Source organism: Carassius gibelio, chromosome B13 (genome assembly GCF_023724105.1).
Source record: "Carassius gibelio isolate Cgi1373 ecotype wild population from Czech Republic chromosome B13, carGib1.2-hapl.c, whole genome shotgun sequence".
Classification (NCBI taxonomy): Eukaryota; Metazoa; Chordata; class Actinopteri; order Cypriniformes; family Cyprinidae; genus Carassius; species Carassius gibelio.
The window spans coordinates 17,145,292-17,159,607 of record NC_068408.1 but is presented as its reverse complement, the minus strand read 5'-3'; the positions used below and the strand labels follow the sequence as shown (position 1 = coordinate 17,159,607).

The 14,316-nt window shown below is 38.7% G+C and overlaps 1 protein-coding gene across 1 annotated transcript in view; it reads left to right on the top strand.

Annotated features, from left to right (window-relative positions):
- The first annotated feature begins 4,579 nt into the window (after window positions 1-4,579).
- LOC127970174 (leucine-rich PPR motif-containing protein, mitochondrial) overlaps window positions 4,580-14,316 on the top strand; it is a 46,958-nt gene continuing 37,221 nt past the window's right edge. Inside the window, exons 1-13 of the mRNA XM_052572484.1 lie at window positions 4,580-4,813; window positions 7,107-7,330; window positions 7,424-7,546; window positions 7,629-7,750; window positions 8,044-8,102; window positions 8,216-8,302; window positions 8,383-8,509; window positions 8,706-8,850; window positions 9,151-9,308; window positions 9,704-9,809; window positions 10,173-10,280; window positions 13,591-13,709; window positions 13,792-13,885. Of these exons, the coding sequence (XP_052428444.1) occupies window positions 4,638-4,813; window positions 7,107-7,330; window positions 7,424-7,546; window positions 7,629-7,750; window positions 8,044-8,102; window positions 8,216-8,302; window positions 8,383-8,509; window positions 8,706-8,850; window positions 9,151-9,308; window positions 9,704-9,809; window positions 10,173-10,280; window positions 13,591-13,709; window positions 13,792-13,885 (1,648 nt within the window). The 5' untranslated portion in view covers window positions 4,580-4,637. The remainder of the gene's footprint in view (window positions 4,814-7,106; window positions 7,331-7,423; window positions 7,547-7,628; window positions 7,751-8,043; window positions 8,103-8,215; window positions 8,303-8,382; window positions 8,510-8,705; window positions 8,851-9,150; window positions 9,309-9,703; window positions 9,810-10,172; window positions 10,281-13,590; window positions 13,710-13,791; window positions 13,886-14,316) is intronic.

Here is a 14,316-nt window from a genome sequence, read left to right as displayed (position 1 = left end):
AGAAACCGTCCTGTCACTGATCACAGAGGCATGTATAATTCTCAGGTAATTATTTTTCAGCCCGAGGCATCATTACAGTAGCGTATCACATCATTCCTGCCTGGCTCAGGCACAGTTCTCCTACAGCAAAGTCACAGGATCTTGGCCTGTCATGAGATCAGCCAGGCAGTCTCATGTGAGAGTGTGCAAATATATGATTTCTCCTTTACTGTCACGCTTGAACAGGTCAGCGGAGGGATGGAGCTGGCCGCCGCATGCTGAAATGGAGATGGAATCGGACAGGACTGGAGTCATGAGGAGCGGAGAGGGAAGTGATGATGCATGAAAGGCCCTGGATGACAATAACAACATAATGATAGAAGTAATGATACATGGATGATGGCAAATGCCACAATGTAGTCTTATCAGACAGATTACTATCACTGTTTTGTACACAGTCATACATTTGCACACAAAAAAATACAGCTTTGCCATTTCAGGAATAAGTTATACTTTAAAATATGTTAAAATAGCATTTTAAAATGGAATATTTCTTCACAATATTACATTTTACTGTATTTGTGATCAAATAATCAAAGTCCTTATGAACAGAGACGTCTCATAAAAAACTTTCAGATCTGTGTAAACAGTCAGGAATAAGAATACCACATATACTAATACATTTCCTCATTTAAGTGAATGTTATGACTTATTGGATGACTAAAAGCCATGGCTGAGATTTTGGGTCAGCGCTTTCAATGTGAGAAAACATCAGTTTGGATCTGTGAGGCTGTGTGCTCATGTTCGGCTGCTTGTACGTCACTCAGCTCCTTCAGATGTCCGTGTGTTTGCGCCGGTGTCGTTTCCTGCCCACGGTTCTGCCTTCTATCCTCATGTGTGACATTCAAGTTCACAAGGATCTCAGAGAAACAACACTCTTCACACTAGAGAGCCCTGCAACTGCCATCACATTCACACTCTCTGATCCACACAGCAACGGACAAATCCTCAGGGACGGCTTGTTTTCTCTCTTTCCTCAACACTTCAGCTCTCTCTTTCTCTCTCTGTTCTCTATAGCTCAGCACAGTAGCACAGTCGAGTCTCTGAGGCTTCGATTTGCTAATTATTTACATTATTTAGATTCAATGGCTTCCCAAAATAACATATTCTTAGGTAGTGTCCACAGTAACAGGAAATATTCCAAAGGCACATGAATATATTCTGTCATAAATAAAAACATACAGTCTAAAGACGGCATCCATGTATTCTGGGTAAAGAATGAGCCGGTTGGGTCATAATCTTGTGCTGGTTAATAGGTAAGTCAGGCAATGTGAAGTTGCCTCAACAAATCTTCCTGGGATATGTTGAGAAATAAGGAATGGCAGAGGCCTCTGGACATAACCATAGGTGACAAGATGCTGGTGCTCTGCTGTGTTGGCCGGCCTGGCGGATATTATTAAGTCATAAATTAATGGAGTATTCTGTTTTACATGTTAGAAACTTTTCTAGATGGATCTAGAAGGATTTTGAAAATGAAAATTAAAAAGATATGGGTCATTGTTTTCAATTATAGGTAGGAGGAAGAAAGATCAGTAAAAATCTTTTGTAAAAGAGGAAAAATAATCTGTTAATAATTGATAGTTTTGATGAATAATAAACCACTAACACAGATGCATTCATGCTGCAGAAAAACAGAACAGACCCTTCTTGAGTTCATTCAGCAAACAGAAAAGGGGGGAAAGGAGCAGGCCTTTCCTCTCAGCTCACCCCATCTCCCCTCGTCTATAATTCAGTCACCTTGAGAGATTTCTTCCCTTGAGCTCCCCACTTTTAGCTCTCATGCCAACCAAAAGCAAGGGCTCCCTTCGGACTAAGAAGTAAACTGACGGTACAAGTCTCTGGGAGTGGCACATGCTCGCTGACATTGCAGGTGAGGGGCGGCGATTAATTCTGTAACAGCTAAGTTACACAAACAAACTTTGAGATACGTCTTTATGTTGTGCTTACCAGTTCAATGAAGAAGTTCATTTTAGTAGCTTACTATTTAGCCACAATACTGAAGGGGGGGGGGGGGGGGGGGGGGGTTGGGGGGGGGGGTAGGTCGACTGAATGACAATGACTCACTCAACATAAATTAATTGTTTTGTTCCTGAGTGAATTATTGGCTGTGTCATAAATCTTGGGTTGCTGACTTGTTGCCTCACTGCCTTTTCAGGCAATGACTTTTCAGACATCATAAGTGCATTAAGGAACCTCAAAAAAATTATTTTTGGACAGATTTCTGGGGCAGCATGATTTACAACAAAACAGAATGAGTTTATTTGATAAGCAAGTGATTATTTAATTATTGCAATAGTCATTTCTGGTTAAAAATACCACTAAAATTGAAAAAAAAGTTTTATTTAAAATATTTATATATATCAAAAATATATATTCACACAGATTGACTACCAACTGAAACTTTCAGATGCCATATTTATTTGTTATTTGTAACCATAACGGAATGGAATGCACAGGATTGTGGGGTATCAAAGTGAAGGATACTTTCATGCTGCATTCAAAAATTTACCAGATGAATGTATCTCAGGAGGAGACAGTAAATCTATTAAGTAATGTTGGATTCAGGCATATCTTGATGCCTAATGCATCCTCTGAAGGCAGCTTTTTTGAATGAATTGGTTGAGTGAATAATTCAGTGGGTTACTGACTTTTCTGTTATGTGTGAATGATTCGGTGGCCTCACTGATAAGACACTTGTTTAATTCCTGAATGAATTAGTGTCCTATAACACTTCAGTTGAGTGAATAATTCATTGACTCACTCATTAGTCACTTGTTTTGTTCTTGAATGAATCTGTTTTTTCAGAATGAATCAGTTGACTCATATATTGATCGATTCATATAGCCAGGTGTATTAATGTAGAATCCACTAACACACAGACTGACCGTCTTGAATGTGCAATCACAGAAGTGGAGTGATACAAAATGTCCCAGCGCTGTCAAATGCATATTAGATTTATAACAGTCTCACACAATATATGATACACTATTCAGTTTTGAGAGAATCAAGGTATAGTGGAAATGTTTGTGTGTGTGTGTGTGTGTGCTGAAAAGCACACTGAAAAGTATGGGGAGGTTCAGATTTGCTCTAACAGATACATTCCTGCTGCTTGTCTACATTACACATTTAAACCATTTTCATTATCCATTTATTTAATAAGCAAGCTCTGCTCTTTAGTTTTTAATACGCATTACTGCTATTCTTGCTGCTCACCGTGTCTTGTCAAAGCTGCTCAGCACCCTCGCAACCCCAACATCATCCCACTGTGGGGGACTCGGCAGACAGGGATGGACTCTCAAGCGGGTGAAACAACATGCCTGGCAGGCAATGCCTGTTCACTGTCACCTGTCAGCTGTGTAGTGTGTACTGCTGTGCGGGTGGCTTGCAGTGTGTGTCAGCCATGGAAATGATTTTGGCATGCCACACGTCTGACAAATTGGGGCCCCCTGGCCCCTGATGCCTGGCACGAGACAGAGTGGCCCAGTGGGCATTAGTCTGTGCTTGACAACACCCCACCTAGCTGACCTTTTCCAAAACTGACCCCAAGCTGACACCAATCAGCTTCCAGCTCCAGTAAGCTGGTAAACAATGTGTCTCTCATCAAGCTAAAAACACACGGCAAGATTAATTCAACACATACATTTCTGTCCTTGAAATTAATTTTTATTTCTCATGAGGGCAATACAATAAGGATTTTAGGAAGGAAGTCAAATTAGGTAAAGATGACTATAGTGTTTTTATATGACATGTTAGTTTGTAAAAAGTCACAGATCGGAAATTATTTTCATGTTTACGTCTACATTGTTTAAGCAGGTTTGTTTTTTTAAACTAAAACTGATGAAAATCATCTTCAGTATTTGAGCTGAAATAAAATCAAATAATAAAAAAATACTAGATGAAAAACTGAAACATAAAAAATAAAACTGGAAGTTATAAGTTAAAATAAAAATTTTGCAATGAGGTAATACAATTACTAAAACTGTAATAAAAGAATATATAGAGCGATATAGAAATATATTTATATATTTTTTATATATATTTATATATATATATATATATATATACATATATATATATATATATATATATATATATATATATATATATATATAAACAACAAATGCAAATGACAAAATCACATAACAAAACTACTGAACTTAAACTAAAAAGAAAAAAAAATTATATGTTATGCATAACGTTTCTACATGGTAATTTTTCCATTTTGCTTATTATTGCGCATACACAAAATGTATTATACTTTTTACAAATTATTATTATTCTGATTTTTTCACTAGAAGGTAAACTGATGATATTTTTAGATATTTTCAAGCATATCTCTATTGTATTTATTTATTTGTTTTTTAGGGACATATTCGTAATACCAATTTTTAATACTTTGATTATAGCCTACCGCTGTATATTTTTGCGTAAATTCTGTAACTTAATAAACTAACGGAACAAATTGAACAATCATTTGAACAATCATTGACTTGAGGAGTGTGAATCCCCCCCTATGAATACATTGGTCTCGTCCATTGCTCTTTGGCCTGTCACGTGGTGCGGATGTCCTTCGCCTTTCCTCTCTCTGCAGGCTAAACATGGCTGCGCTCTTAAGATCAGCCCGGATCCTTAAATGTTCACCGGCTGCATTGCTTCAGGTCTTTGGAAACAGCAGACATGCACCGGCAGCTGGTCGTCTTTACAGCGGAGCGGTCGGGGCTACTCGTGTAGGGTTATGTGTCCAGAGAGTCCCGGGACGCTTAATTGTTAACAGGTATAACGCAGCATGACTCTGTGCCATGCGTGTCTAGATCATGCAGTTGTCATTGAAAGGTGATCGCGCCTATAACAATACTGTGCGGTTGTAACACGTTGATCATGTGCTGTATGTAGGTTATTTAACCAAATTTGAACGAACAGGCCTAAATCTAAATCATATTATGGCGTTATATAAGAGACGTGGCTTTCTTGTATTAGCTCATAACCTGCAGTTATGTGTGACCCATGAACATCACTGCAGAATATCGGAATGTAACCTTTACACCTTTTCTTTCAGCTTCTTTGTAATGCTTATAACATTTTTCAGTCAGATTATTTTTTTTAGTAGTATTAAAGCCTTAATAAAAATTCATGACCATTAATCAATTAATTAAACCATTTAAAATTGAAAAAGCCTATGATGATAATAAATGGGCATATAATACAATATAGTGTTTTGTTGTGTATAGTTGTTTGAGGCTAATACTAGTCTTTCAGTAAGCTGTATGCTAACATGTGCCAAAAGTCAAAGGTCAACATGCCAAGGTCGTTTTGAGCCATCTCAAAATACTGCACATCATATTGGCCAACGTTTAGTCTGTTTCTTGCTTGTTGGTAACTTGATGTTTTCCTCATATTCTTCATATTCTATGTGGTGGTTAGTTCACAACAGGTACAGAAATGTGCTTTTTCATGAAGTGGTGATACTTGCCCCTCTTAAATTAATAACCAGAGGCATTTTTACTATTTACTTTTTTTTTCTTTGTTTTTTTTTTTTGCTTAATTTCAAATTATTATATTTAATCAATATATTTTACTGTAAGAAAACACCGTAGGACTGTCTGTTACAAATCAAATGAAACACAGAACCTGTATTTGAAGTGGCTTTTAAATGCCCATTTAAATAGACTATTTAATGCAGCTCAGAGGTAACATAAATGTATTCACACTGTAATTACAGTTTTGTAAAATAATACTATGTGATTGAGATTGTTTAAAAATAAAATGTTGAATATAGAAAAAATTAAACTTTTTTTAAAATGACAACAAAGTAATTGAATCATTCATTCAAGTTATTTGTTTAAACAAAGCAAGTGACAGTCTTTAAGAAGCGTCTTTCGATATGATGCTTAATAGTTCTTCTGAGGCTTGTTTAGCAATTTTTTTGGGGTGGGGGGGGGCATTTTAACTGCATGCTAAATGGTAAAGATAATATAATTGCTTTAATAATGTGCTAGAGGAACCTCTCAGGGTGTGTTTTTGTTTGGCTGTGAGAGACACGCTTGTTAATGGCATCTCGCACATTATTAAAACAATTATCATATTATCTTAGATGAAACTAACATTTTATTTTAAGGACCAGTTCTCACTATTAACTAGTTGGTTATTAGCATGCAAATTACTAGCATATTGGCTGTTATTTGGTACTTATAAAGCATATATTAATACCTTATTATGCATGACCGTATTTTAGATCCCTTAGTCCTACTTCGTATTAATAAGCAAACAATTCCGTGTTTGAGGCAAAAGTTGAATTTAATAGTGAGAGCTGGTCCCTAAAGTGTGACCAACAATATATATGCAATAACCCATACTTATGCATGAAACGCGGGCACGATTTAATCTTTGATTTTATCAGTTTAATTAGGGCTGTGCAAAAAATCGAATGCAATTTTCATGCACATCTCCTCAGTAAAGGCGCTCCTGTAATTAGAAGTATATCTCCAGCACGTGTGTTCAGATCAGGGTTGCCAGGTTTTCACAACAAATCCTGCCCAGTTGCTTCTCAAAACTAGTCCAAAACTAGAACAATCGCGCATCCAGAAGGTTCCCCGAAAAAAAAAAAATGCTTCCCGGGGTTAAAATATAAGTTTTTTTAGCAGGGTTGCCTTGGTAAAATGTGCATTTTAGGGGCTAAATATCACGTTATTTGTATTGGGGTCGCTTTGACCCGCGGACATGAAAAACAACCACAGACTTGGCAACACCGGTTGGCATTTACTACACCGAGCCGTAATTGTTCTAATAATAATTGTTCCGTAATTGGGCGATTGTTCTAGTTTTGGACTATTTTAAAAAGCAACTGGGCAGGATTTGTTGTGAAAATCTGGCAACCCTGATCTGAACGCACGTGCTGGAGATATACTTCTAATTACAGGAGCGTCTTTACTGATGAGATGCGCATGAGATCGCATTCGATTTTTTTGGACAGCCCTAAGTTTAACTTTGTAATTGGTTTTGTTGTGACCACCTTAATTTCTTGTAGCAACATGCATGTGGCTTGATTGTATACACTTTTGTTTTTGCAGTTTGTCCTCGTACAGATCGACCCTGTCCTGTGTGAGCTGTCGTCAGTATGGTGTTGTCCCGGAGCAGAGGGGGCTGGTGAGGGATGAGTCCAATGTGGCGGTCCGTTCCAAGCAGGCTCAACAGTTTGACTGGGCTTTGGCCAAACTAGACAGCTCTGTCCGAAGGACAGGCAGGGTCACCAAAACACTGCTGCTGCGTATCTTCCATGATATTTGCAGAACAGGTACTTGTCTGTTTGTTTAAGGATCTTTCTTGCATCCCCTTCCATAAATAGATCTCATGCATGTCATCTCATTTCTGAAATCACTTTTAATAGGATATCCAAGTGGAAATCAAGCCCTGTTGTTGCTGAGAAGCTGTGGCTCTCTGCTTCCTGAGGTTCCCTTGACCGAGCGCGTAGAGCTGTCACAACGGATCTGGGACAAGCTTCAAGAGCTGGGTATGTGCTGAGACAATTGAACATGTTCCTCGTTGTGCTTCTGAATCTGTGTTTTAAACTCTCATATTGCTGTTCACTACAGGTGCCACCTATGATGTAAGCCATTACAACGCCCTGCTTAAGACGTACCTGCAGAATGAGTTCAGATTCTCTCCAACCGACTTCCTTGCTAAAATGGAATCTGCTAATGTTCAGCCGAACAGGGTGAGTGGAATTTTAATAAAAGGTAATAAACTATATAAATATATGTAAATACAGTATATATGTGTTTGTTTATTTATATGTTGCTACATCACAGCTTCAATGACAGAAAAAAAAATGCCGAAATGCAACATTCACTACAAATATCTATTGATACAGCTTTAGACTATAAGACTGACACAAGGTGCAACAAACAATGATGCTATATAGATATATTGTCTTATCACTGATGATAGCTAGGAAATTTGATTGGAAACCACGTTTCTTGACATTTATATTATATTGTGACTGGCTAGGTGACCTATCAGAGACTCATTGCAGCCTATTGTGAAGTTGGCGACATTGAAGGTGCAAGGTGAGTTGGGATTTTTTGATTTTCTTCCAATTGGTTTACCCTTGTGTGAATTCTGTAAAATTCTATGTAATACAAAATTGAAGTAACAGTGTTTATTTCACGACTTCTTGCAGTACAATCCTGGGCTTTATGAAGAGCAAAGACCTGCCCATCACAGAAGCTGTGTTCAACTCGCTGGTGACAGGTCATGCCCGCGCAGGGTGAGTGAGTGCACAGTGCTGTTGATTTGGTGCTTCTCTGTGTTTGGTGCCTTTGTGTTGACTGACATGTGTTCGTACAGGGACATGGACAGCGCGGAAGGCATCCTATCGGTCATGAAAGGTGCAGGGATTGAGCCGGGCCCAGACACGTACCTGTCTCTCCTCAACGTGTATGCAGAGAAAGGAGATATTGCAAAGATTAAACAGGTCTGTTATTATGGGTGATGAAATGGACTCATCAAGAGAATGCGGTGTATAATGTTTCATTTATGTGTATAAATGTCATTATTTGTATTTTTAAGAGCCGTAGCATTACCAAAAGTCAAAATGCATGAATTGATTTTCTTGTTTATTTGTTTTTAGGTAATAATGATAGTTATATATCATATTTTGTCTCCTCTAGACTCTAGAGACGGTGGAGAATGCGGATATCCTTCTGATGGACAGAGATTTGATGCAGGTGGTTTTCAGTCTGACTAAGGCCAGCCATCAGCAGTATGTTCCTGAGATTGTGGAGCGCATGCGTCACGAGAGAGGATATGTGCCAGGTGTGTCTGCTGACTGCAGTGTCATGTCATGGAAGAGGAAGGGATATGAAACCATTCGCTTGGAATTTTGCCCTAAGCGCTTACCATAGAGGTCCACACTGAGCCATAATGGTCCCATATGTATTCAAAGCGGTATTCTATTTAAGTGTTTTAAATATGAACCCAAGCCAATTAGAGAAATGGGATGTATAAAATATTGATGCAGTGAGAGGTTGTTATGGGGTTTTGGGAAAGTTCTCAATAATTGATGAGAGATTTTTATTTTGATACTGACCCGTCCATTTGTTTCTATTTCCTCAGATGCTATGAACCTCTGCTTGAGTCTGATTACCCACGGACATGAAGAGACTGCGTTTTCTGTGCTAAAAAGCTTCACCGGTCTGCTGGTAGAGTCACAGACCAGTGATTCCCCAGACTTGGGAAACTTCTTTCTTCGCCACTGTGTCAATATGGAAAAGGTGATGAGAACCAACCTAAACATTTTTACAAGTGCATATTAAGTGTACATGTAATTTATAGGAATAGTTCACCACAAAAAGAAACATTTTGTCATTTACTTACCCTTATGTCGGTCCAAACCAGTATGAGTTTCTTTATTGAAACAGTTTTTGGGACCCATTGACTTCCATAGTAACTACAAAATACAATGGAAGTCAATGGGGACCGTCATTAACTGTTTGATTACCAGCGTTCTTCAAAATATTTTCTTTTATGTTCAACACGAGAAAGAAACTTAGACAGGTTTGTAAATGATGACCAAATAAAAATTTGGGGGTGAACTATTCCTTTAAGTTGTTCTGAGACTGCTTAATATGATTAATGCTGTGTTCATTTGTATGTTTATGCCTTACAGCCTGTGGGAAACATAGTTGGGTTTTGCAAAGATCTAAAAGATTCAGGTCTGCACTCATCGCCGCTGCAGTTCACCCTTCAGTGCGCCCTGGAAGCTAAAAATACCGGTGAGGGCAATGATGATTTAAAGTTGAAAAACAAATCTTAATCGTTAGTTATAGTCTTTTCAAACCCCAGGCTTTTAATTCAAGTTTATTTGTCCATTTTAGTTTTTAAAATGTTTTGTTATTGTCGTGAAAATAGCCACCGATGCTGTTATTACAATATAAATGCATAATTCAAAGATATTAACCTAATAAGAAAGATAACAAGGTGTTTGAAGTTTTTAAATATTAATACACAGAAGGATTATTTTAACTGGATTAAAATGATCCTGTGTTAAACTGTCTGGGCCCTGTTCTTTCTCTTTATTTTTAGTGTATCTGATAATCTCACAGCTCGATTAGTGAAATGTGCTGCTTCATTTTAAGGTATGGCTGTTGAGCTCATGAGAAGCATGAAGGAGGAGGGCTTGCCTCTCAGACCTCACTACTTCTGGCCCCTGTTCACTCATTACCAGAAAGACAAGAACATTCCCGGTGAGTCCTGAGCTTCCAGCCTTCTTCTTAAACACAATGATCTGTACCGTCTTTATTGTGCACATTGAGGCCACATCTACTTCCATAATATAATGTATTTCCTATTGATATTCAAAAAGGAAGAATTTTCCAGGATTTGGAGTTATCCATCTGGATTGAATTGGATTGTGAAACGTTATGGTGTATTCACACCAAATGCACTTTTAATTATTCGCCTGAGTAGATTACACACAAAGTCAATGCAAAGCCACCAATAGAAGAGAATTTGCACCAGGCAACGCAAAATGTGCAACACTTTGCCATGAATGTGAGATATTCTTTCGCGCAAGTTCAAATATTTCAACTCGAGTGGAAAATTCACCTGATGTGAAAAAAAAAAAAAAAAACATCCCACGATTAGACTACAGCGAGGGACACGATGGGCATTACGACTGTCACTTTTGAGAAAAATCTAATTCAAATGGATATCGACTATCATGCAAAGTATTCAAATATTAACTTATGTGAAGTGCTACTATGCATATCTCACAACATTAGGCTAAATAAAAAAATAAAATAAAAAAAAACGTTTTATTTACAATGTTCCCCGTGGTGGAGAAGTAACTACTGGCTACTAGCTCTTATTCGCTTGATTTGGTCAAGGGCCTACGCTACAATACGTCTAGAGTGCCCTCTACTGGATAAGATGGCAAAGAATAAAATAAAAAACAAACGGTCTAAGACTGTAAAAAATGCGCTACACATAGCATTTTAAAAACCTGATATTTTATTTATAGTTCGATTACGTATATAACGGAATATCGAATAAAAAGTGACAGCCCTAGTGGGCATATTCGCTTCGTGTTTGGTTTGAACACACCATTAGAGTAGTCTATTTATTTACTTTAGAAAAATTTGACACTCTTATTGGCACATAAATGGTGAATATTATTTCTTTCAATTTCTCTGTTCCAGACTTACAAATAATGTTCTGACAAAAGAGCATGTCCAGATAAATCCTGCTGAAATGGCAACAGCTAGTATAAAAACATTTCATTTTTAACCAATAGCCTTCATGAAACATGCAGGATCACTCTCACCTTTCTGTTCCTCTACAGGTTTTTATATATTTTTTTGCTCCGTGTTGAAGTCTGCACTACGTGAAGGTTACATGACAGAATTTGTAGTGACTGGGTCTCATGTAAATGCGAGCGCTCTGAGGGAATTCACATTCAATTACGTGCGCCGCTGTGCACGGCCATGAAATATTTAGCGCCATGTCACATTCAGTCCACAGGTGTCACCAGCGGGCAGACACCCATCCCCCTTTCCACCCACCGGTTTTCCGTCCACCCGTTCACGAGTGCGGAGAGGGGGAAAAGTTTGCATTTTGATGAGGTGTGGATTTGGGCAGGCGAGTTTGAAAAAGCATATGCTAGCTTTGTCTCAGCAGCCGCGAGCGAGCGGTGCTTGTCAGATTCAAGAAGCAGTGCAGCTCATTGCTTGTGACATGGTGCGAGAAGAATGCCTTAGTTCCTCACATAGCACACAACAGGCTTTTACATCTGCATCTTGAACACTCTTTGCACTAGTCACATTTTGAAAATCCACGTTTTAACATCCACAATCACTGGATGTGGGGTTCTTGTAAATCACAGTAACTGCAGAGAGCCACTTTAGGCCTTCCATCATCTTTAATGATGGGAATCATCTCGAGGACTAGAGGTGGGAAGTGATCTTGCCATTTAGTTCCTCTCTATTTCTTCATATCATCTTTTGTCTGGAGCTTTCTTGAACTCTTTCTGGATTACATAAAACAGGGAGACTAAATCTGGATTTGTCTTGTTCTTACACATTCTGTTGTCAGATAATGTGTAGTAATAGCACTTAAAAAAAAAAACAGTATATATGCTATAACCGCATAACTGACCCAAGCAGACTACAAGATATACTTTTGGCTTTTTAAAATTTTAAAATCCATTTCACTTAAAAATTGAGCTTGTTGGCAGTTTGAACTCTGACCTCTCCCTTTTAGTGCTTCTCTAGTAAGATAGACCGCAGTCTTGGTTACTTCCCGCACTTAAAGGTCAATCATCAAACCCAGTGATGTTGCAAACAGAAACTTGGAGGTCGCCCGAGAATTCATTGAACCAGATTTGTTCCATAAAAGCCCTCTCGCACACTTTCTGAATTGAGAGAAGTCTTGAATCGGCGGGTGATGTGACTGGATATCCATTTTCTATCCCCATTCACACGCTAACTATCAGCCAGCGCTGTCTGGGCCCACTTTTATGGCTGACAAATGGATCAATGGATTATTTAACAGCAAAACAGGTGTGCTTCTCTCATAAAAATGAAAGAATGAATAGACAGATGGCCCTCAGGCTCCATTGAGAAGAGAGTGTCTGGACGACTGTTTTCGTTTGCTTGAAAGCAAAGAGCTTCTGAGTTGCAAGAAAGGATGAATGGAGAAAGACGCACAGATGAGAATGAAATGGAGAGATGGGATGGATGGAGCCTCCAGGTGCTTTACCTGGCTAATGCTCTCACACACCGGTTGCCGGCCGCTCCTGGTGCTAGATGCAGGTTTTAATGGCAGATAAAAGCAGCTCTTATCTTTTATTCAGGTGTGTAGGTGTCCCCTGAGCATTGCGATACAGAGTGCTTAGGACCAAGGTGAAGAGTAAACAGAACACAAATCTCTAGTTCACATGTCCCCACACACACAAACGTTTGCCCGAGTAGGTCTAGAGACTGTTCCATATGCATGTGGTGCTTTAGGCAGGAGTGAAGGGCCCTGCTGGAGAGCCGGGCACAGGCCTGAATCCTCCAGGCCATGCCACTGGAAGACTGATGTGATCATTTGAATTATCCGAGTATTTTATTTCATTTGTTTATTAATGCTTTCAACTGAAGACCTGGTTCAGTGAATTGTAAACAGCCTTGGGCTTTAAGTCATGTTGCTGGTTTTAAAAAATAATCTCAGAAGAGGTATAGAATTAGTCTTAGTATTTCTTTCCCACATAATAGAAAATAATCTTGAATCTATATTTTCGAACCTATGATATATGACCCACTTTAATTGCATAAATTCAAGGAGCGAAAGAGAAGCTTTACAGGTAAAAAGCAGGTTTTTCTTTTTTTGTGCTTTGCTTGTCACCTGTATTAAGACCATAGAGTGTGCTATTTGCTGTTTAAGGCTTCATAAGAACTAGAGGGCCCTATTTTGCTCCATAGACTTCCAGCTTTGGTGCAGATGCAACTTTTCTATGTCACGAATTACATTTTAAGGTACACATGTTTGAATAAATCACTTTTTGTTTCCTGTCAGGTACTCTGCAAGCTCTGAGAGGCATGCAAGAACTGGGCGTCACATCAGACGTTGATACTTTTAGTATCTATATCCTACCATCTTTCCCATCAGTGGACAGTGCCCGCACTTCTCTTAAGGTTATTGTGCTGGATATGTCTGTGGCTTGTTGGTTCATGTGACCGGTTTGAAATACTCTCTAACTTGAGTTGATAATTGCAGGAGGCATGTATTGACGTGGACAGCAATATTTTGACTGCGGCAGAATTACGAACAGAAGGGTCACGTGGAAACCTTGCAGAGCTGTTCTCTCTGAGTAAGCATTAGCTTTCATGAAAATGTACCTCTTTTCCTTTTTCAACCACTCTCTACCTGTCTGTATATCACGTACTCTGTGGAGAGATTTTTTTAGATGTACCTTCTCTGTATGATAGTACTCATCACTTGGAGACTAATTGCTGTCCATCAGGACTTCACATACATAGCCACTCAAACATCCACTCTATCAAGCAGCTACATGCCCATTTAAGTTATTAAAGAGTGAAAAAATTCTAAACATATATTGTGTGTGTGTGTGTGTGTGTGTGTGTGTCTATACACACACACACACACATATGCAAAATTAAGCAATGGAGTGAAGCTCCCTGTCTGACCAAGGTGAATGGGGACAGATGGTGTTGAATTATGGATGGTACTTTTCCCCTTCACTGTTGTGCCCCCTACTGTTCTTTTTTTGACTTAATTCCT